Here is a 20,199-nt window from a genome sequence, read left to right as displayed (position 1 = left end):
GTTGATACTATAAATCATATGTATAGACCATATACAAAAACAATAAGTTACTGGGACATATACAGGGTATCAATCCACCTGCATACATATCCTATACAAGGTAAGACATACAAAGATCGAATCCTTCATCTGTAACAGCTCCTTTCACATCAATACCTGAAGGGTATGTTCTCAGTATGTACGTCCCTAGTCTTGATCCAAGGCTGTACTAAATGCGAGACCCATGCATAATTCTACAAGTCTAAATAACCGGACGCCACACTGTTGTCACACACTGTTTCAGAATTTTTCATTTAAACTAATTAATTAATTAATTAATATATTTTTTCTGAATTTTTCATTTAAACTATTAATTAATTAATTAATTAATTAATTAATTAATTAATTAATTAATTAATTAATTATCACCTTCGAGACTTGTGCAAGTCTAGCATGTGCCTCACAACAATATTCAGTGTAGCTGTTGTGACTGTTACCTAGTATATCCTATATCATTGTCACAGCATGTGCTTAGATAGCTGGTAACTTTCATGATCTAATATTTAACCTGTACAACATAATATTTTGAAAAAAGACGAAACACATTGTCTTTGAACTCGAATGTGCGTACCATCAAACAGTAGATCAAGAGCGTGGCAGTGATGAGACATAACGGTCCCGTGACCGCCTACTTCTAGTCACGGGAACCTCGTTATACAGCCGGTTTATCGACCCCCATGTGTTAACTGCCGGGGTCGATTGTAATCAAAGCGCAGTCACCAGCGCGTAAGCTAACCCAGACCATTGTTCGTCTTCCTGTGAAACAACGGGTAAGTAATTCGGTAGATGGCAAAATGGCATTATTTGCACTATATGTGTTCTCTGGATCGATGTTATAACTTTAATATACTTTTATATCACATGATAAACATGAGTTCCACGTGCAAGTGTACAGACATGGCAAGACACTTGTCAAGCATGACAATCGACTTTGTTCTCAAACAGATTTTTATTAAATATTCCATGATTCTGTTCACCAAAAATTTTATTATGCATTTTCTCTTCGGATGTTTGGTTTGAATATCTTGCACTCGGCAACTGAACGTCTCCTAACCGATTTTACGTCCTCTTCCCCTAATTTGAACATGAATTGAGAGTTATCTGCCCCTTAATGTTAGTAAACAAATGAAACAGACGGTGCACGTAAGAGGACACCAGGTGGGGGGAATTGATTCATGCAGCCTTCAGCATGGCAACAGGTGTTATTTATACGTGATTTAACGCATGGGCTGAATACAGGAATACACAGATAACGGAGGTATGCCTCAACGGCTAGACATACTGACATATAAGAGACTATATTTGAAAAAAATGCAGTTATTATTAGCTGGTACATTAAAGTAGTGTCTGAACAATTTAAATAAAACTTGCTAGGAATGTAATTGCCCCTTTTAGTTTTAGTTGTGACCTCGTGATTCAGCAGATGTACTGTTCAAAACGATGTTTAATAATATCTTCTCACTTGTTAATGATGTTAGACATTTTTTCAATGCTTATTGAATACGTACCCCACACGTGAATGTTCCAGTCATATGATTATGTTGCCATATGAGTTTACAGGTTACATCAGTGTCGACATGAGTGACCTCCCCATCTTTCTCCTCCTGGTGCTACCTGCACTGTCCATGGCGGCGACACGACCACACATTATCCTCATCGTAGCAGATGATCTGGTAATCAAGGCTGATTTCGTTCCATGTTCCATGTACTGTGGACTAAAAGTGTGCAAGTCAGCATAGTTAAAATTTACAGATAGAACAGATATCTCTGCATGTGTTCTCACAGACTGATGCAGAGTTTCTGAATATACATGCTTTTAATACTAGGGATGAAACAGTATGCTTTACCATGTTTAAGTATGTATTGCAGTATAAGGTCTTCAGTTCGTCCATTTTGTTTCTCCATAAAACGTATAATGAATGATATGAACCTAATCCTTGGCAGACTTCTTTTTATACTTTTGAGAACTGTGATGTATTGTTGGTAAATCACTCAGAATAGGTGTATTGTTGAAGGTTGGCTTGTTGTCTAACCTTTCACTAGGCAATAATGCAGCTACAAGGTGCTGGCCTTTCCGTTCCTGAGTCTGGAACAAACAATCCAGTGATCAACAACATGAGTATTGATCTGTGCAATTTGTATTCGATGACATGTGTCAACCAAGTCAGCAAATCTGCCCACCTGGTCACATTTGTCTCTTATTACAAGCACCAGTTACTGAAGACCATTTTTATATTGTGCATCAATACATAACATTGCACACAGTACAACACCAAGTACAGGTGTAACATGGTGGTAATTGGTCACGAATAAGCTAAAGTAGAGACATAATATTGGGTGCTGAGGCTCACAGACCTAGTTGATACGAGATACAGATTGTCTGGTCCAGACTTGATTGTTTACAGGCCACTGTCATATGGCTGGAAAATTGCTGTACCAGGTTATTTATGTTTACAGGGATACAACGATGTTAGTTTCCATGGGTCTAATCAGATCCCCACCCCCAACATCGACAACCTCGCCTACAATGGCATCATCCTCAACAACTACTATGTATCTCCTATATGTACACCAACTAGAAGTGCTCTCATGACTGGTCGACACCCCATACACACAGGTGAGGTGGACATCCCATACACACAGGTGAGCCAGACACCTCATGCACACTGGTGGTGAATCAGACAATCAATCTATACTGGTGAGATGGACACGGATCAATGCTCATGATGGGAGTCACAGGATTGTCTAGTCCATGTTATGTAGTAGACACACAGCTGAGACTGACATCCCATACTGACAGATCATATGGAAAAGACAGGACACAGACAAACACCCCATATACACTTTCATTGTCAGTCCATAAAAATTGTTCTTCTTCGCCCAATGGAGACCACAGTCCCACACCCTCAGATGAGACTGACCCCCTGTTCAGAGGAGACACTGCTGTAGTAAAGTCATCTGTGTGCCATGGTTAACTGTGACATCTTATCTTAAACATATATTCTGTGTCTCAGGTATGCAGGTGGGTGTGCTTGTTGGCGATGCCCCGTACGGACTTCCTCTGAATGAGACCATCATGCCTCAGTACTTCCAGGAACTCGGATACAGACGACATATAGTTGGCAAGGTGATAAGGTTGATAGTGACATGGGCCCTTGCCTAGTACAGAATCTTGATAATTATTCAGTGTAAAGTTTAAAAAATATATTGTAAACATCACTGACAGCCAGCAAACCAACTTTGCATACTCAATAATTATTTCTTCTACAAACGTCTGTTCTTTTCTAAATATTGATGCTAGCATTTTACTATTGTGTCTGTATACGCTGATGATGTGGAGATGAATATGTGTGCAAGCTGTGGATATATGTCCCTTGTGACGAATGTGTTCTGCTGACTTCCAGTGGCACCTGGGTTTCTTTGCAAAAGAGTATACCCCCACATACCGCGGCTTTGAGTCACATTTGGGCTACTGGTTGGGAGCAGAGGACTACTTCGACCACACAGCTGAGGCAAACATGGTAGAGAAGCATTGTCTCCCGGGGGCAAAGACTGGGTTGTGTTGGACTAGGTGATGTGTCATGAATAGAACATGAATGTGTCAGACTAAATGATGTGTCATGAACAGAACAGGGTTGTGCCGAACGAGGTGATATGTCATGAATAGAACATGCTTGTGTCAAACCAAGTGATGTGTCATGAATAGAACAGGGTTGTGTCAGACCAGGTGATATGTTGTGAATAAAACAGCGTGTGTTATATTGTGTTGGATCAAGGCATGCCATGAACAGAACAGGGTTGAATGGCTTTAATTGATGTCACCTAGTTAGTATGGGGTTCTGTAGATTCCAGGAATTGGAATATATTTGCCTTATTTATGACTGATTGTCTTCCCAGAAACAATGGGGATTGGACTTCCGCCGGAACATGGAGGCCCTCCACGACCAGTATGGGAACTACTCCACAGAGATCTTTACACAGGAGGCTGTTAGCATCATCAAAAACCACAACCAAACTGAGGTATGTTGTACACCTGGAATGTTGTGTACCTGGAATTGCTATGGTGTACACCTGTTGCAGGTATGTTGTTCACCTGGAAAATTGTATATCTACCTAGTAGATTTGTGTGTTGCACCTTGATATACGTATGTTGAATGCCTAGAACTGGTATAAGTTTGTGCTTCTGTTACAAGTATATTGACCATGTCAGTACAGGTATATTGTACACCAGGGTCAGATGTCTAGCACACCTTCCTCCAGTGAATGAGTGTATCACCTGTGTTTCTCGCCTTGCAGCCCCTCCTGCTGTATCTGCCCTACCAGGCTGTCCACAGTGGCAACCCAAATGCATTCACACTTCAGGCACCCAAGAAATATGTAGACAGGTTCCCTCATATTCAAAACATCAAGAGGAGGTTACTTGCAGGTGAGATGCATGAAGCTTTGACAACACTTGTGTTGAATGTATTGTGGGAAAGTGTTATACAAGTACTGCTTAAGTACCATTCACTTCAGGGGCCAACTGTGAAATTCAGATTTTCACTCCGATATGATAGGCAACAAACGTGAGGTCATTGTGAAAAATGTTCCTATCCATTGTGTCTAACTGTTGGACAGTTTTTGTGGCAGTAGCATGATTGTTATGTTTAATTTAGTTAACCTTTCCTGAATGTATACATCTCTTTTGTTTTAAATAATCACATGAGGCAGGTACTTTCTTATGTCTATTGGTTTATATTGCTTGGAAAAAAGATTTATGTTTCAAACTGTTGAAGATCTTTCTCTGCAAGGAACAATATTTTGTGGCATGAGACTGTATTTAAAAATATGTGGCAGCAATTGAAAATAACTTTATTATTACTAAAATATCATATCTTTGTCAGTCTTTGAGTGTTCAATTTGTTACTGCCAAACCCGTTATTTCGCTTCATGAAAATTTGAAGCTCTTTTGTATTGTAAGGACAGATGCCGATGATTTTCCCAGAAGTAATTTTATTTACAACAGTGAGCTTGTAGAAACTCCATGGGATGTGACAGACTTTGTCATCATTCTATTTGTGATTGAGTTTTGTGGCTCTAGTCATTCACAATATTGAGTATCCATGAAGATCCTGGCTAGAACTGGTCTTCCGTCACTCTTGCAGAGACTAACAGGATCAGGTGGTGAGGCTTGCTGACTTGGTTAGTTGACACATGTCATCATATCCAAATTGCATACATCGATACTCATGATGTTGATCATTGTATTGTCTAGCCCAGACTCAGTTATTTACAGATCGCTGCCTTATAGCTGAAACATAGCAGAGTGTGGCATTATCCAACAGAACACTTGTTACAACAAGTGTTATCTGAGCTGATGCCTTTTCCTTGACCCATGATGAATGTATCCCTCCAGGCATGATATCTGCCCTGGACGACGGTGTTGGGGAGGTGATGAAGGCCCTCACAGACACTGGTCTTCTCAACAACTCCATTATCGTGTTCACAACCGATAATGGTGGTCCATCTAACGGATTTGACTTTAACGCAGCCAGCAACTTCCCTCTCAGGTAACCATAGACAATAGACTCCAGGTAAAACTGTATCATTTCTTGTACAAGAGTGAATATGTTACGGATAAGCAATGTAATATCTAGAGTGGTTGAGGAAAAGGAGGGGGATATTTTCTGGAAAATATTCACCTTCTGTTTCAATTTACATGGTTTACATTGTGAGCAAATAACAACCATAGTGGTAAAGGTCAGTATTATAATCATTTTAATTAGATGTATTTTTCTAATTATTGGGTTTACTTTCCATACTACGACCTCGTAAGTTGAAGCATAAGGACTAGATTAGATGTCCACCAAATAATGCATGTTGCTATTGGTATTGAATAAAAGAGCACCTGTTTACGTGGGGAGAAACGAAATACAACTGCTGAACATAAAACAAATAAAAAATATGATCTCAAAGCCAGCCATCCACTGAAGTAATTAGGCCAGCTTTTAAGAATTTTAAAAAATGTCTACATCCAGTGTTATTGTTCTCGGTAGTGATTGTTTTAGAATTTCAGAAAAAGGTGTTCTCCAAATTTCTCCAATCGATGAAAATCCTTGTTAGAATTGATGGTTGCTACCCATACTTCTTGTAAGCAGCAACTAGCACGATCAGGGGGTCTGGTTTACTGAGATATGATACATGTCGTCATACCCTAGTTGTGAAAATCAATGCTAGTAATGATCACTAGGTTGTCTGTCCAGACTTTATTGTTTATAGACTGCCATCAAACAGCAGAATGTTGAATGTTGCAGAGTGAAGCATTGTGCAGAGTTACAAGCTGTTCGTGACACATGTTCTATTTTCATGCAGAGGGGTGAAAAACACTCTTTGGGAAGGTGGAGTGCGAGGGGTGGGCATTGTCCATAGCCCACTACTCCAGACGTCTGGGTACGTGTCTGAGAATATGCTCCATGTCACCGACTGGCTCCCAACACTGTACCGAGCTGCTGGGGGTGATCCAAAAAGACTGAAACACCCAGATGGCTTTGACTCATGGGAAATGCTGTCAACCAATGGGAAGCCAGTTAGGTCTGAAATGCTCCATAACATAGACCCTACTGATGGCTTTGCCGGATTGAGAGTTGGTGATTACAAACTGTTGACGGGTGATGTTGGAATGAATTGGGATGGGTGGTACCCACCATGGCAACTTACTTCAGACAACCTGTATTTTCATGTTGATAACTACACCAGGAACGGGTTCCCTCGTGAATACTTCACAGGTCATGGTTATCTGCCCAAACCAAACAGCAGTAAATCACGTCGTAACCAGTTCTCACCGGTCACAGTCAACTGTGGTCCCAAACCTGCGAATGCTAGCACAAACTGCGATCCTACAAAGTCGCCATGTTTGTTTCACATTCCATCAGATCCTTGTGAATACAACAACATCGCAGACGAGAAAAAAGACATTGTGATACAGCTACTAACTCGTCTTGAGCAGTACAGCTACACCATGGTTCCCCCAGGGAACAAGGGCTCTGACGACCGTGGCAACCCGTCACATCATGGAGGTGTGTGGGACCCATGGGTTAATTTGTGATACATCACTCAGATTTAGAATGGATAATCCTGTGTTTCAGACTTTTTATAATAATGCAGCCTCTTTTATGTTTTCTTTGAACAAATGTGATAACCAGGGGCAGAAAACCATGTCATCTTCATGCTGTTTTAGTTTTTATTGTTGATGCATGATGTGTTAATAATATTTGTTGTTTTGGGCATACTGCCATCATTCATGACAAAGTCAGTTATACATATCTGTTTACTGAGACCATATGGAAAGCTGGTCTCCATTTGTATTTGTACATTTGTATGGCTTCTGTCTGTTATAGTACCAGCTACGCAAATCACATGTAATGGTTTGATCAGCATTCTGGAAGATGGTATGTTAATAGTAAAGTATGTGAGCTCATGGATAACTTGTTGTTTGCTGAGACCACAACAAGCATTGAGAAATATATGCACACAGTATGTTGTGACAAACATGTGATTAACACCAATAATGATATGTAATTGAATACCAAGTGATACATTAGTGGGTGGGTCAGATGGGGAGTAAGCTGTTGGTTTTAGTCACTTGCAGTTTGAAAACAGTGCAAGAATCTACACCAAAATGTACACTTTATGCAATAAACAAGAAGTTGTTATGCACAAATGCTTTATTATACAAGAAGCTTGTCCTCTCTCTAGCATCCAACATTGTGAAACGTTGCCATTCAGTGGTTCTCTTGTGTTTTCAGTGGCAGCCATCCCAAAATTTCATGAAGAATAATTATACCTGATAGACAATAGAACTGTAAACAACAAAACCAGTTTCAGAATGGTGTCTGTTGGCTAGACTGACTACAAGCCATTAACCATTTCTCAGTCTGGTCCAGTCCTGCTCGACTTGCCTCTCCATGACTAACTTCCCAGATAGTGTTCATTGTCATTAAGCTGCACTTAGAGAGACCTGAGACCTTCCATGGCAGTCCATACTTTTGTGTGTGCATGACACACTTTCTGACAGGAAGTAGTAGAGGGCAGATTGTCTACAAGTAACTATGATAAAATATGGTCATGTTTCATTTGTACAAATAAGGTAGGTCTGGAACATGCAAAAACGGCTTGTTCTTATTGAAAGGTTACCCTGAAGTTCTGTGTATGGCGTAATGCGTGAAGTCATGTCTACATGTAACTGTCATTATGAACCTATAATCATTGTTTCCTAGGGGAGATGATTGCAGGGATGTACTATTGATGAAATATTTGAGGGCCTACATTTTCGAAGCTGTCATAGTGCTAAGATAATCGTACAAACTTAAAGTTACTTAAAGTTATTGTATGATGGTTTTGACTAGTAATATCATAGAGAGAGCTTTGAAAATCTAAGCCCAGGGAATTACATGTACTCAAGTCAATACTAGTCATAAGTCCATGGCATTTGTCAGTAAGAATACTCCATGGGGAATTAACAAATTCCCGACTGAGATTAGAACTATATGAATGAAATGTATTTCCATGGGTGAAGTCTTATGTTGCTGATGATAAAGGCATGTAGTGTCAAGGGCTTTTGTACTTAGTTTTAATATACTGTATTGTACATCAGAATATACATTATGAACACATTTTTAAAACAGTTTCTATTTAATGTTTCAAGGAGCAATCAGGTGATTTCAGTTCATTGAAGTACATCATTACATACAGCGGTGTTGGCACATGGCTGTTCCTGATTCATTAGAAAACGTAATAAGATAAGACTTTGGAAAGATGAGTAATGAGTATTTGTTCCAGTACGTGGCCAGTATTTCGGTTAAATGTGCGACTTGATAGGCCACCAAAGAACAATGAATCCTTCCTTCCTTCCAGATGTAAACTGACAGAATTACGAAGGTTTGAACTAGGAGATTCACTTCATTGCTGTACAAATGAAGTACATTATTTGTATACTTTGTGATCAAAGCAAATAATAAATGGTAACATTTATTGTACTCTTTAGTTCATTTCCTAATAGAGGAATCCAAGCAATTAGTAAGACATGATTCAGTTACCCTTGACAATTGTGGCTAGCCTGTGTGATATGCAAGGGGACAGCTTGGGAGTGATAGCCGATTAACACTGCAAGCATTGACACAGTGTGGTTCCTGATTGCACCGTGCAGGAAACCCAGCCAGTAATTACTCTTCTCTGGACCAGACAACTCGGTTGGTTGTGATATTCCATCCAAACCACGGCAACCAGGAAATACACTTCTCTGGACCAGGCAACCTGACTGACAACAGTCTCCGGGGCTGTTAAAACAATGAGTCGTCGTGGTGTACTTGTATTGTAGTGGAAGTTGCAGTGGCTGAGCGGGCTCGGCGGCTGACTGTGTGCTGGCGATTAGGTGCCTGACTCTGAGGATGCGGGTTCGAACCAAAAGGGACTCAACCAAAAAGTGCTAGAATTTGTACTTTACTAAGAAAGTGAAATCCCAAATATGGTATATGTTGTATTGATCTCTTATGATAACACAAATCAAAGCGTAGAGATACATATATATGTTCACGAATCTGGGTACTTCCTTGTTCAGTGAAAACGTACCGATGAATTTCACTTTAAACAAAAAGTACACGAAATGTAGTGAAATTGAAACTGCAGATCTTCTTAATATTACCTTGCCAATTAAATATATAAGTCTCAGAACTTTTTTCAACTTAGGTTAAAACTTGTTTAACTAACGACTTGATCCGCGTGTCAGGCGTAGGTCAAATACGTGACCTGAAACCACTCTGGGCATCTCACTCCATGACGTCTGATAGTGTCCAATTCAATGGCACAAACACAACATGCGTATATGAAGACACTACATCATGGGGGAGTCAGGCCGACTGCAGGAAAAGTGTCACCGATGTAGGTCCTTCTCCTTGCTATGAGTGGTGTTGTCCAGTTCAGACTGGAGTATTGACAAGTCAACATGCTAATGTTGGGCATCTCCGCACTTATCTGCTTCATGACTGAGTGAGTGGGATTAGTTTAACGCCGCTTTTAGCAACATTCCAGCTATATCACAGCAGGGTACACCAGAAATCGGCTTCACACATTGTACCCATGTGGGAAGCGAACGCATTCACCACTAGGCTACACTACCACCCCCAACGACTTCAGGACACTGGTAATTTACATTCTTGGGTTCAGCTGTGTTGATTGCTAGTTCAAGTCATTCAAGATCTGATGTCTGGTTTGCAACAGCACGTGGAGATATGTTCTCTGTTCCTCTCACCAATGAAACAGAACAAATACCGACAAAAATACATTTATTTGTCCCGACACGCAGTCCACAATTATAAAGAAATAACAAACTATACCTATGGAAAAACAGAGGTTCTATGAAAAATAACTAACCAACCTTGATTGTCATGGATATACCGTATTCCACCATAAAGTCCATATGTAGATCCTCGTTAATGTGTGGTAGAGTGGGTGAATAATGTTCTGTGCCGCATTTAATATTCATATTTCATCAGTACTACAGCGGAAGACTCCAGGAACGGGCATCACACATTGCGTCCGTGTTTGGAATCCAACCCGGGTTTTCAGCTTTACGGACGAACCCTTTAATCCGCAAGCTACCCCACCGCCTCTTTCAAGTAGACGGTAATGTCCAGAGTGGGGCGGTGAGTAGATGTAACATAATCGTAATTCTTCACCACAGCGATTGACGAGTGAGTGAGTTGGGTTTTACGCCGCTTTTAGCAACATTCCTGCAATATCACGGCGGGGGATACCAGAAATGGGCTTCACATATTGTACCTATGTGTGGAATCGAACCAGGCCTTCGTAGTGACGGACGAACGCTTTAACTACTAGGCTACCCCTCCGGCATGGCATAAACAGGAAATAACGGCTGTATATTTACAGATGATCTCCACACAGTAACACTAACCATGGCAGGAGTATACCACTAATGCTAGTTGTCGTGCTAGCATTAATATACAGATATCACAAGTCAGGTATATATTGCACATCACTTGGGTCATTTCTTGTGCTAGGATTTCCTATAAAATCTGGACTAACCATCTGAGACAGTTGCAGGGAATGTAGTAAGAATGCATATGTGAATACTATGAACAAGTATCCGTTTCAGTGACAGGTATTACGATGTGTATTTTGTATTTTAAATTTCAGCTGTCATGGATAGACCAACCCTATCTGCGCTACAGTTTCTCAGTAATACTGCAGAGGAAAGATTAAAGCTTGTATAAACGAGTGGTCAAAATAACAGCTCTAAAGATCGTACCCGGTTTACCCAAGAGGTGAGGATATAATTAGGAGATCTTACTGACACCTCTATAGAAATGTCCACTAGTCTACAACTCCACCCACGGAACCCAGGCGTTGCCATGGAGAGAAGGGTTGCCATTCTTATCAAATGGTTTGTTTCCAGGGGGAATCATGGTGTATGTGTACTGTTCGAGTCGAGTCAAGAGCTGGATGACGATGTCCTGGTGTTGGTCGGCGATGTTGTGGTACTCGCAGGGGTCGGAGGGGATGTGGTAGAGACAAGGAGCCTTTATCGGCTCGCAGTTCGTGCTGGCGTTCTGCGGTTTGGGTCCACAGCTGATGGGAACGGGACTGCCAGAAGGTCGTCTGCTTGTTGGATAATTTCCCGCCGCTGTAACATGGATATCATTGGAAGGTATCACGCGCGATTCTGCATATTTTGTCCATGCGTTGTCTGACATTTTGTCATATTTGCTGCCATGGAGACGGTCTGTATCCTCCTCCAGCTGCCAGGGCGGGTACCAACCATTCCATCCATCGCCATACCCGACGTTGCCAGTAAGAAGCTTGTACTCCCCAACTCTCAAGCCACCGAATTTGCCGAGAGGGTCGATGTTGTGTAGCATCTCTGTCCGGACTGGTGCGCCATTGGTGGACAGCATGTTCCAGGAGTCGAAACCGTCCTGTTTTTTCAACCTCTTGGGGTCGCCGCCCGCCGCGCTGAACAACGTGGGCAGCCAGTCTGTCACATGCATCATCTGCTGAGATACGTACCCGGATTTTTGGAGAAGGGGGCTGTGAACGAACCCCACCCCGCGAACTCCGCCCTCCCACAGCGTAGCCTTGACCCCTCTGAAAAACATGAAACATCAAGTCTTTTTATTCATAAATATATGTTTTAGTGTTGAACGTCATCCAACGTTTGCGCTGCAATTGATTACATTCTACCAGTTGACAAGTGGGATGATCGAGCAATATAACAGGGGCCACCAGGGCTGGACACAACAGACAAAATATTTCTGGTGTGCCCAAGGGACCTTACTCAGCACAGATAATTGCAGCGCTCCTGTTCCAACATTCAACGAACCTGTTGCTGGTATATACACAAACGTTTAGCATCCGCTTTTCTTGTCAGAGATAAAACAACCCGTAAACTAGATTGAATAAGTAGAACATTCTGACTCTGACATATCCTGACAATCGACTTGATGCCCGTGGTTAATCATTTTAGGTTGTTCTTCTCTCGTGACGTTACCTGAGAGGGTAGTTGCTGGCAGCGTTACCGTCAAACCCGTTGGAGGGTCCCCCGTTGTCAGTGGTGAACGCTATGATGGTGTTGTTCATGAGTCCAGCCTGGTTCAGAGCTTTCACCACCTCCCCGACGCCGTCGTCCAGGGCAGACACCATACCTGCATGGTTAACAGATTATACCATAATCATCACCAGGGCCTCCACATACTGAACAGGGCCTATATTTTCGAAGCTCTCTTAGCGCTAAGATTATCGTACGTTAATCTCAATGTATGATACTTAGTGTACAACAATCTTAGCGCTAAGAGACCTTCGAAAATCTAGGCCCAGGCTCATATGGATGGATGACCGACCTACTTGCATGCAACATTTACTAAGGACACATAATCAGCCGCTAGCCTAACACGTTCAACATACCATAGAAAATACGGTTTATATTGAACTTAAGAATATATACCATTAAAAAAAGTAGGGGATATTCCATTTCGCGAGCACACAACAAGCCAGTGTCTATCCATATCAGAAGAAGTGATATATATTCAGGCAGATGAAACAGTTCTAAAGAAATAGAATAAATTGTGACGTTTCCCCTTAATTTCTCATCATCATAGGTTCCTTCTTGGCTTAACCCTCAATATCCCCTACTTAATGGTATACATGTATCACCATCTATGCTTCAAACCCACACTGGTACTTGAACACTATACAGCCAGAAACGACACCAGATGAAGGCAATCCAGCATCCTGCTGAACAGTAACCGTAGCGCTACGACCGTCGTAAGTCTATGTTAAGGTATGTGAGTTACGATCACCTTACCGTCAAGGTCGCTAAGGTCGCTTTGTACAGCAACAACCGGCTTGAAAAGTAATTTTAGCAATTAGTTATGTATCGGAGAACCGTTTCGTGCACAGTCATATCGTGTTAATCCGACACCGTTCATTGCATAGCAAATTGACGGATTAACGAGATGTCGGAGTAAACAAATGAGACTAAGTCTTTGAATGTCATTTAGAAGTGAAAATACATAAGAATGAAGATTTTTATGGATATCAACTTCTTTATGAGAGAACACAACGTTTCGGAGTTAATGCTTACTCTTTCATCAGGTGATTGAGAAAGGGATACAGAGGTGTATTTATATGTACAGGTAAAACAATAACAAAGTAACAAGTGGAATGAGTTAACGAAAGCTAGTATAAACAAGCACTGATAGGAAGCCGATAGTTAAGATAACAATGATGGAAGCCAATGGTAATGCATTACAGTTGTAGTGGATGTACTGGTCGGTGTGCGTCCGGAGACAGAAACCAGCCATCAACCGCGACCAAGGAGTGTACCTACCAAGTGCCTGGGACTTATTGATAAATTTATCTCATCTACCTGTGTACATTCTATCTATGTAATTCATGTATAGCCAATCTACCCGAGTACATCCTTACCTACTTGTGTTTGTACATCATCAACCCTCATGTAAACATGCTCACCCCCTATCGTGTGTTATGTACATCATCCTATCATGCGTAATGTATCACCATTGGCTTCCATCCTTATCCCCAATCATGTACATCGTCCTTACCCCGTATCTGTGTTATGTAAACATATCCAATCAACTGTAATGCATTACCATTGGCTTCCATCATTGTTATCTTAACTATCGGCTTCCTATCAGTGCTTGTTTATACTAGCTTTCGTTAACTCATTCCACTTGTTACTTTGTTATTGTTTTACCTGTACATATAAATACACCTCTGTATCCCTTTCTCAATCACCTGATGAAAGAGTAAGCATTAACTCCGAAACGTTGTGTTCTCTCATAAAGAAGTTGATATCCATAAAAATCTTCATTCTCAAATGAGACTAGATTACGTTTACAATTTATAATTTTACTGACTAAAGTGTCGGATAAAGCCGATTGTAGGATACATAAGACTTGACTGTATTTACAACAGAAACAACTGTCGTACATCAGAAGTATATATGACATATTTTCGTTTGGAAAGACGCCCGTTCAGGATACTTATTAGTTGCAGTCTAAGTAAACTTAGTCTCAGTGTTATTCGTTACACTCCACCACTGAGACTGAGACTAGTGGAGTGTAACGAGAAGTACAGAGGCTAAATTTACTTAGACTGTTATTAGGTGGGAGCCACAAATCCCCTTTGTGTCCATCCACACCATCCCAGGGACGCTAACCTGCGTACAGCTTCCGGTTGATGTTCTGGATGTTGGGGAAGCGCTTGGTGTACATCTCCGGCGCCTGTAGGGGGAAGGCGTCTAGGTTGCCGCTGTGGACCGCTTGGTACGGGAGGTACAGCAGAAGGGGCTGGAGATGGGAGTACAAGCGCCGTTAGGCAGTCACCACAGCAATACGGCAGAGTGAGATGGGGTTTACACCGTTCCACTGTTAAGTTATTTTTGTAATAAATACAGAGGCTTCACGTAATAAAAGGTAAGAGGAATCGAACTTAGGCCTCGAGTCTGACAAGCAAACAGCAGGGCTACTTATCAACACCTTCTGACGCTTCAAACCTTATATAACGGCTTGTATAACGAACACAGCATTTAGTCAGATACAGTATCGTCTACACACCAACGCGATTTTCTGGGAATGTTTTTTTTTTGCTATGGAATGTGCCCCTAAAGTAACGTTTACATCCCAATTTGTTAAGCAATATTAACGTGATACATCGCCTGATAGGTACAATGGCCAGCAGAGATGGAGCTGTGAACCTTTGTCCGACTCCAGACAGTGATGACTCAAGGTGATGTAAGATACTACGAATACTAACTATGTATAGTATATCATTGCATACTCAGCAGCTGCAAGATAAGTATTTGCATCATCTAGAAAGCCTATACTGGAAGCTAGCAAACATCTATTATTTTGAATTAGGATACGTGCTTGAGTGTTGAGAAACGAACTACGCCCCACCTCTGACTTGTTGTGCGTGTTGATGATGTTGACGGCCTCTTGTGTGAACAGTTCCGTGGAGTACTGGCCAGTGTAGTTGTCCAGTAGATCCATGTTCCGCCGGAAGTCCAGGCCCCACTGACTCTGCCAACACAGGAAGTCGAGGTCAAGGTCGCTGTTTCTTTGTTCATTGTGACAGAGGTCCTGTTTACGTTTGATGTTACTATGTAACTCCCCAGATATCTCTACCCCTATACATCAGTCTTGAGCTTTGCAAGTGTCTTTTATATACTTGATTTGTGTGACGTTCATCTCAGTATTGGTCAGTACTGCTGCATGTGAAGTATTAGACTTCATCTACGCAACGAAATATTTTGGTTTCATAGACAATGTTACCCTCAGTGGTGTTCGCAAGATTTGGTTTTATTGTAATCGTTCTAACGTCCAGTTTACGAGAACTGATTGACGTTGTCCTCTCTCGCCTTAACCGTCAATCACTACCGTCTGAATACACTGTCCGATCTCTACACTACTGTATACTCTCGTGCATCCGTAATAGGTCTGGCTCGAGCATTCGCCTGGCCGCGTCATACCAAAAGACGTTAAAATATGGTACTTGTTGATCCCTGCCTGACGCTCGGCATTAACAGTACACCAAGGACTGGTCGGAGTCAGTAAAATGCGTCTGAGCCTTGTATTCATGGTCAGCTGATATCTCATTGAGCTAGCACTTTAAAACTAGCTGAAGTCTTGGATAGTACTTACAGCCACACATACACAAGCATGTACTTGGTCATATCGGCGAAACATTCTTAATTACAACGCTAAAACCCCATTTCACCTCGCCTCACCTCGTCTCACCTCGTCTCACCTCGCCTCATCTCACCTCGTAAGAGGTCTACAACCTTACGTTCCTTTTCACTTCTCACCTAATGGTACAGTCGTGATCTTAAACACTCATTTTGTCTTAATCCTTCCTCAAACCTCGTCATTAGTCACACGTTCGCGTCAATCTTTATTTATTCAGCTGGCCCTGTCGCACCCGCCTAAAGTTTCACACAGATCCTTCCGTGTCGCCAAACAATAATTTCGCCCAGCGTCCTCGCCTAACAAGTAACTCTAACTCTAACCATATGCAACTGACCTACCCCTCCCTACTATTACAACCATGCTTCCACTGATGTCGACGTCTCTACGCAGTTTCACATCTCAGCTGAGAGCATGATGGTCAAGGACGGACACCTACCAGCCACGCCTCCGAAGTATGGTCGAAGTAGTCCTCGCAGCCCAGCCAGTAGCCAAAATGGGAGTCGAACCCACGGTAGGTGGGCGTATACTCTTTGGCGAAGAATCCAAGATGCCACTGAAATCAGGCGAACATTTTTTATAATTTGGTTTTCATAAGTGCAAATGCAGCCTTAGGAAGAATGACCATCTGAATATTTGTTCGTTGCCTGCTTCTAAGGGAAACACATAAACAAACAGATCATTCTTATTATCGTGTTCAGTCTTATTTGTGTTGGGTACTGAAGCCCTGATTTAGTTTTGAGACGGTCCCCACCTTGCCCACAATGTGGCTCTTGTAGCCCAGCTCCTTGAAGTACTGGGGCATGATGGTCTCAGTCAGAGGAAGGCCGTATGGCTCCTCGCCTGCGATCACACTGTGCTGCATCCCTGGAGAAAAACAATGAGACGTCTGTGTTATTTCGTTGTTTTTGGTACCTAGGCCGATTGTCTCAGCTTTGTAAATAGAGCTTCAGTCTCACGTGAGTAAATGGAGAGTCAATCTCAGCTGTGTGTATGTAGTGTCCATCTCACCCGTGTATCTGGGGAGTCCACCTGTGTATAGAGACTGTTGCATTCGTGTCGGGGTGTCCATCTCACCTGAGTAAATGAGCAGTCCGTCTCACCTGTGTGTATGGGGTGTCCATCTCACTCGTTTATCTGGGGAGTCCACCTGTGCATAGAGACTGTTGCATGCGTGCTGGGGCGTCCATCTCACCTGTGTGTATGTGGTGTCCCCCTCACCTGTGTGTATGTGGTATCCCCCTCACCTGTGTGTATGGGGTGTCTGCCGGTCATGATGGCGCTTCTAGTCGGGGTACAAATAGGAGACACGTAGTAGTTGTTAAGGATGATACCGTTGTAGGCGAGGTTGTCGATGTTGGGTGTGGGAATCTGATTAGACCCATGGAAGCTGACATCGTTGTATCCCTGTAGATACACAAGAACAGATTTTCCATTTACAGAAAGACCATGTGTTATCGTTCTTCATAACACAACTACATTGGCAGTCACTGTACACCAACGTCATGTTTAGAATCAGTTGACAGTTGAATTATCACATAAGTGTATATATGTTTTGCGTCTCCAGCAAGAATACACCAGCAATATCTGACCTCCCGATCCCCTTAGTCGCACCTTACTAGTATGGGTTACCGAAATCGAAAAAGCCTGTTGTGAAAAAAAGATGTTTTATTTTGTTTGTTTACTTGATGTTTTTTCTATTGTCCAGATCTGTCTGCACGTACCAGATCATCTGCAACGATGAAGACGATGTTTGGACGTTTCGCTGACTGACACGAAGTTGCCATGGTAATCAGCAGCCCAACAACCCATGGAAACGCCATATTACTGTCTGGAAAGTAGTGGAAACATCTTGTTAAGAAACTTTTGGCATACACCCGTGTCACGTGATCACTGACAGCTGTTACGGACACCAGACAACAGTTGCCTCTGGAGGAAACATCTACCTGGGTAGTTATAAATTTGTGGAAGCACCGATCTCAAGAATACTCAATGGCTTGTAGGTATGGAGTGGGGGGTGGGGGAGGGGCTTCTATAGTGACGAGAGCAATGGTGAACCTCAGTGTCTGAAGAAGGGTTTTTGCCATTTGGGGCAATATTCCAGCTAGACCCGGTCACATAATATTCAACTTCACACATTATTATCTTGAAGGGAATCAAACAGGGACTTTTTGGAGTGCAAACCCAACACTTAAACCACTGCACTCGCATTACCCGCCCATTGCTGCAGCGCCCCGCGACATCTGAGAGTGAATGAGTGAGTTACCGCTTTTAGCAGTATTACAGCAATATCACGACATCGGGTAGAACATGAAATGGGATTCACGCGTTGTACCCATGTGTGGAATTGAACTCGGGCCTTCTGCATGACGAGCGAAAGCTTAAACCTCAAGACTATCCCACACCTTAGAGATAGGGTGTTTACTCGTCCAAAGGTCACCGAAAGTTTCGTTATTGTATAAGCATCTAACATTAACAACAACAGGCCGATATCTGCACAGCCTACTAGCCATCCGATATAACTGACATCTTATGCATAGGTTGATGACCTTAGAGAACGTATATATAACCACCTGTTTACTTAAACATCTCTGTGTCTCAAAGTTTAATATACCAAACAAGGCGTTCAGTGGGCACTACACTCTTACCTGCACTAGCTCTCCGGGTAGATAAGTCCCTCGAGACGTCGGTCGTGTTTCCAGTGTGTGCAACCGGGCAGATGACAAAACTCACGTGAAACCATTAACCCTTTGTAAACTCAAGGATAACGAGACATCATCTATTGATCTAGTCACATGCTGGATGTCACGTGTACACACAACACTGAAATCTATACAGTGTCACGTCATGTGCTTCATGGCTATCAGCGCAGTCACGCCCCTCTGACAGTCACGGAAGTTGACATGGTCGCGAAGAGCTTTCGTTACGGGTTGAATACACTATATATAGCACGCTCGGTTCATACAGAACTAGGCGGTCGTTGAGGTATTGAGCCTGTGTGTGACCTTAAACACTATAACATGCAGTACCTACAATTGTGTGTATGGCAAACTGCCGGGAGGGCGGTCATGTTAAACTATGGATTCTCATGCACAGCTGTTACACCGTGAGTGAGTAGGTTTAACGCCGCTTTGCGCAATAAATCGGCTAGTGCACATGATGTTGTCTTGGGGGGATACTCGCCGCTTTGCTCGGTTAGTGCACACGGTGTTGTGGGGAGGTTCAACGCTTTCCACAGTAACTCGGTTTGTGGGCATTGTGTTGTGTTGTGGGGAGGCTCGAGGCTTTGCACAGTAAGTCGGTTAGTGTGCATGGGGGCTGTGTTTTGGGGAGGCTCGCGAGTTTACTCATGCGAATATAGACAAAAGAGTTTGAAAACACAACAGCAGCCTTTATTGTTGTGTTCCTGTTTACTTGAGTCACAAGATGGCATCAAAGTGACTACTTTCTATGTCCACCATTTGCAGCAATTACTGCTCGACAACGTCTCGGCAGAGACTGGATACGTCGACAAAGTCGCTCTTGCGGAATTCTTCAGCACTCTTCCTGCAATGCGATCTCAAGCTATATAAGTGTCTGAGGGGTGTTTTGATGTCATCCCATAAATATTCTTTCGGGTTTAGATCTGGTGATCGAGAAGGCCATGGAAAGACACTGACGTTAAGATTTGCAAGGTAGCGGATCGTGACGCGTGCTGTATGTGAAGAAGCGATGTCATGCAACGATTTCGTTTCATGAAAAAAATCCATCTGTCCGTCCAGAATCGAAGATTCACATGTCACGCGCAAGGACTTCGTTGATGTACCGATTTGCGGTAAAATTTCCCTGAACCCAAACTATGACAGATCTTTGTGAGCTGCACACCACACCTTGACACAACCTCCACTGAATCTCTGAACTGTCG

General features: G+C 42.4%; 2 protein-coding genes across 4 annotated transcripts; one reads left to right on the top strand and one right to left on the bottom strand.

Moving 5' to 3' along the window:
* The first annotated feature begins 453 nt into the window (after positions 1-453).
* Positions 454-9,048, top strand: LOC137298367 (arylsulfatase B-like). Of its 2 annotated transcripts, none has more exons than XM_067830588.1 (9): positions 454-809; positions 1,600-1,712; positions 2,497-2,656; positions 3,054-3,166; positions 3,444-3,560; positions 3,937-4,059; positions 4,336-4,465; positions 5,435-5,588; positions 6,391-9,048. In XM_067830588.1, exons 2-9 carry the CDS (start codon positions 1,617-1,619, stop codon positions 7,121-7,123), a joined length of 1,626 nt encoding a protein of 541 aa, XP_067686689.1. In that variant the 5' UTR covers positions 454-809; positions 1,600-1,616; the 3' UTR covers positions 7,124-9,048. The 2 variants fall into 2 exon arrangements, with proteins under 2 accessions (XP_067686689.1, XP_067686688.1); XM_067830587.1 differs by lacking the exon at positions 454-809 and adding an exon at positions 1,150-1,297.
* Positions 9,049-10,345: 1,297 nt separating this feature from the next.
* LOC137298200 (arylsulfatase B-like) lies at positions 10,346-19,293 on the bottom strand. Of its 2 annotated transcripts, XM_067830358.1 has the most exons (9): positions 18,944-19,293; positions 18,020-18,126; positions 17,543-17,702; positions 17,050-17,162; positions 16,735-16,851; positions 15,510-15,632; positions 14,771-14,900; positions 12,581-12,734; positions 10,346-12,177 (listed from the first exon to the last, which is right to left on the bottom strand). In XM_067830358.1, the coding sequence occupies exons 2-9, from the start codon at positions 18,116-18,118 to the stop codon at positions 11,412-11,414; spliced, it is 1,662 nt and encodes a 553-aa protein (XP_067686459.1). In that variant the 5' UTR covers positions 18,119-18,126; positions 18,944-19,293; the 3' UTR covers positions 10,346-11,411. The 2 variants fall into 2 exon arrangements, with proteins under 2 accessions (XP_067686459.1, XP_067686460.1); XM_067830359.1 differs by lacking the exons at positions 17,543-17,702; positions 18,020-18,126; positions 18,944-19,293 and adding an exon at positions 17,399-17,500.
* Positions 19,294-20,199: the final 906 nt, after the last annotated feature.

Source organism: Haliotis asinina, chromosome 10 (assembly GCF_037392515.1).
Source record: "Haliotis asinina isolate JCU_RB_2024 chromosome 10, JCU_Hal_asi_v2, whole genome shotgun sequence".
Lineage (NCBI taxonomy): Eukaryota > Metazoa > Mollusca > Gastropoda > Lepetellida > Haliotidae > Haliotis > Haliotis asinina.
The sequence above is the reverse complement of the archived record's forward strand: the minus strand, read 5'-3'. Positions and strand labels throughout refer to the sequence as shown.

Bases quoted from the DNA above. Each gene is read 5' to 3' on its own strand.
- LOC137298367 (XM_067830588.1), top strand. From the start codon at position 1,617: ATGAGTGACCTCCCCATCTTTCTCCTCCTGGTGCTACCTGCACTGTCC. The intron at 3,167-3,443 runs GTGATAAGGTTG...GCTGACTTCCAG, and splicing joins GACGACATATAGTTGGCAAG to TGGCACCTGGGTTTCTTTGC. The intron at 3,561-3,936 runs GTAGAGAAGCAT...TTGTCTTCCCAG, and splicing joins ACACAGCTGAGGCAAACATG to AAACAATGGGGATTGGACTT.
- LOC137298200 (XM_067830358.1), bottom strand. From the start codon at position 18,118: ATGGCGTTTCCATGGGTTGTTGGGCTGCTGATTACCATGGCAACTTCG. The intron at 15,633-16,734 runs GTAGGTGTCCGT...CTGTGTTGGCAG, and splicing joins ATACTTCGGAGGCGTGGCTG to AGTCAGTGGGGCCTGGACTT. The intron at 12,735-14,770 runs GTTAGCGTCCCT...TTAACCATGCAG, and splicing joins CAACCGGAAGCTGTACGCAG to GTATGGTGTCTGCCCTGGAC.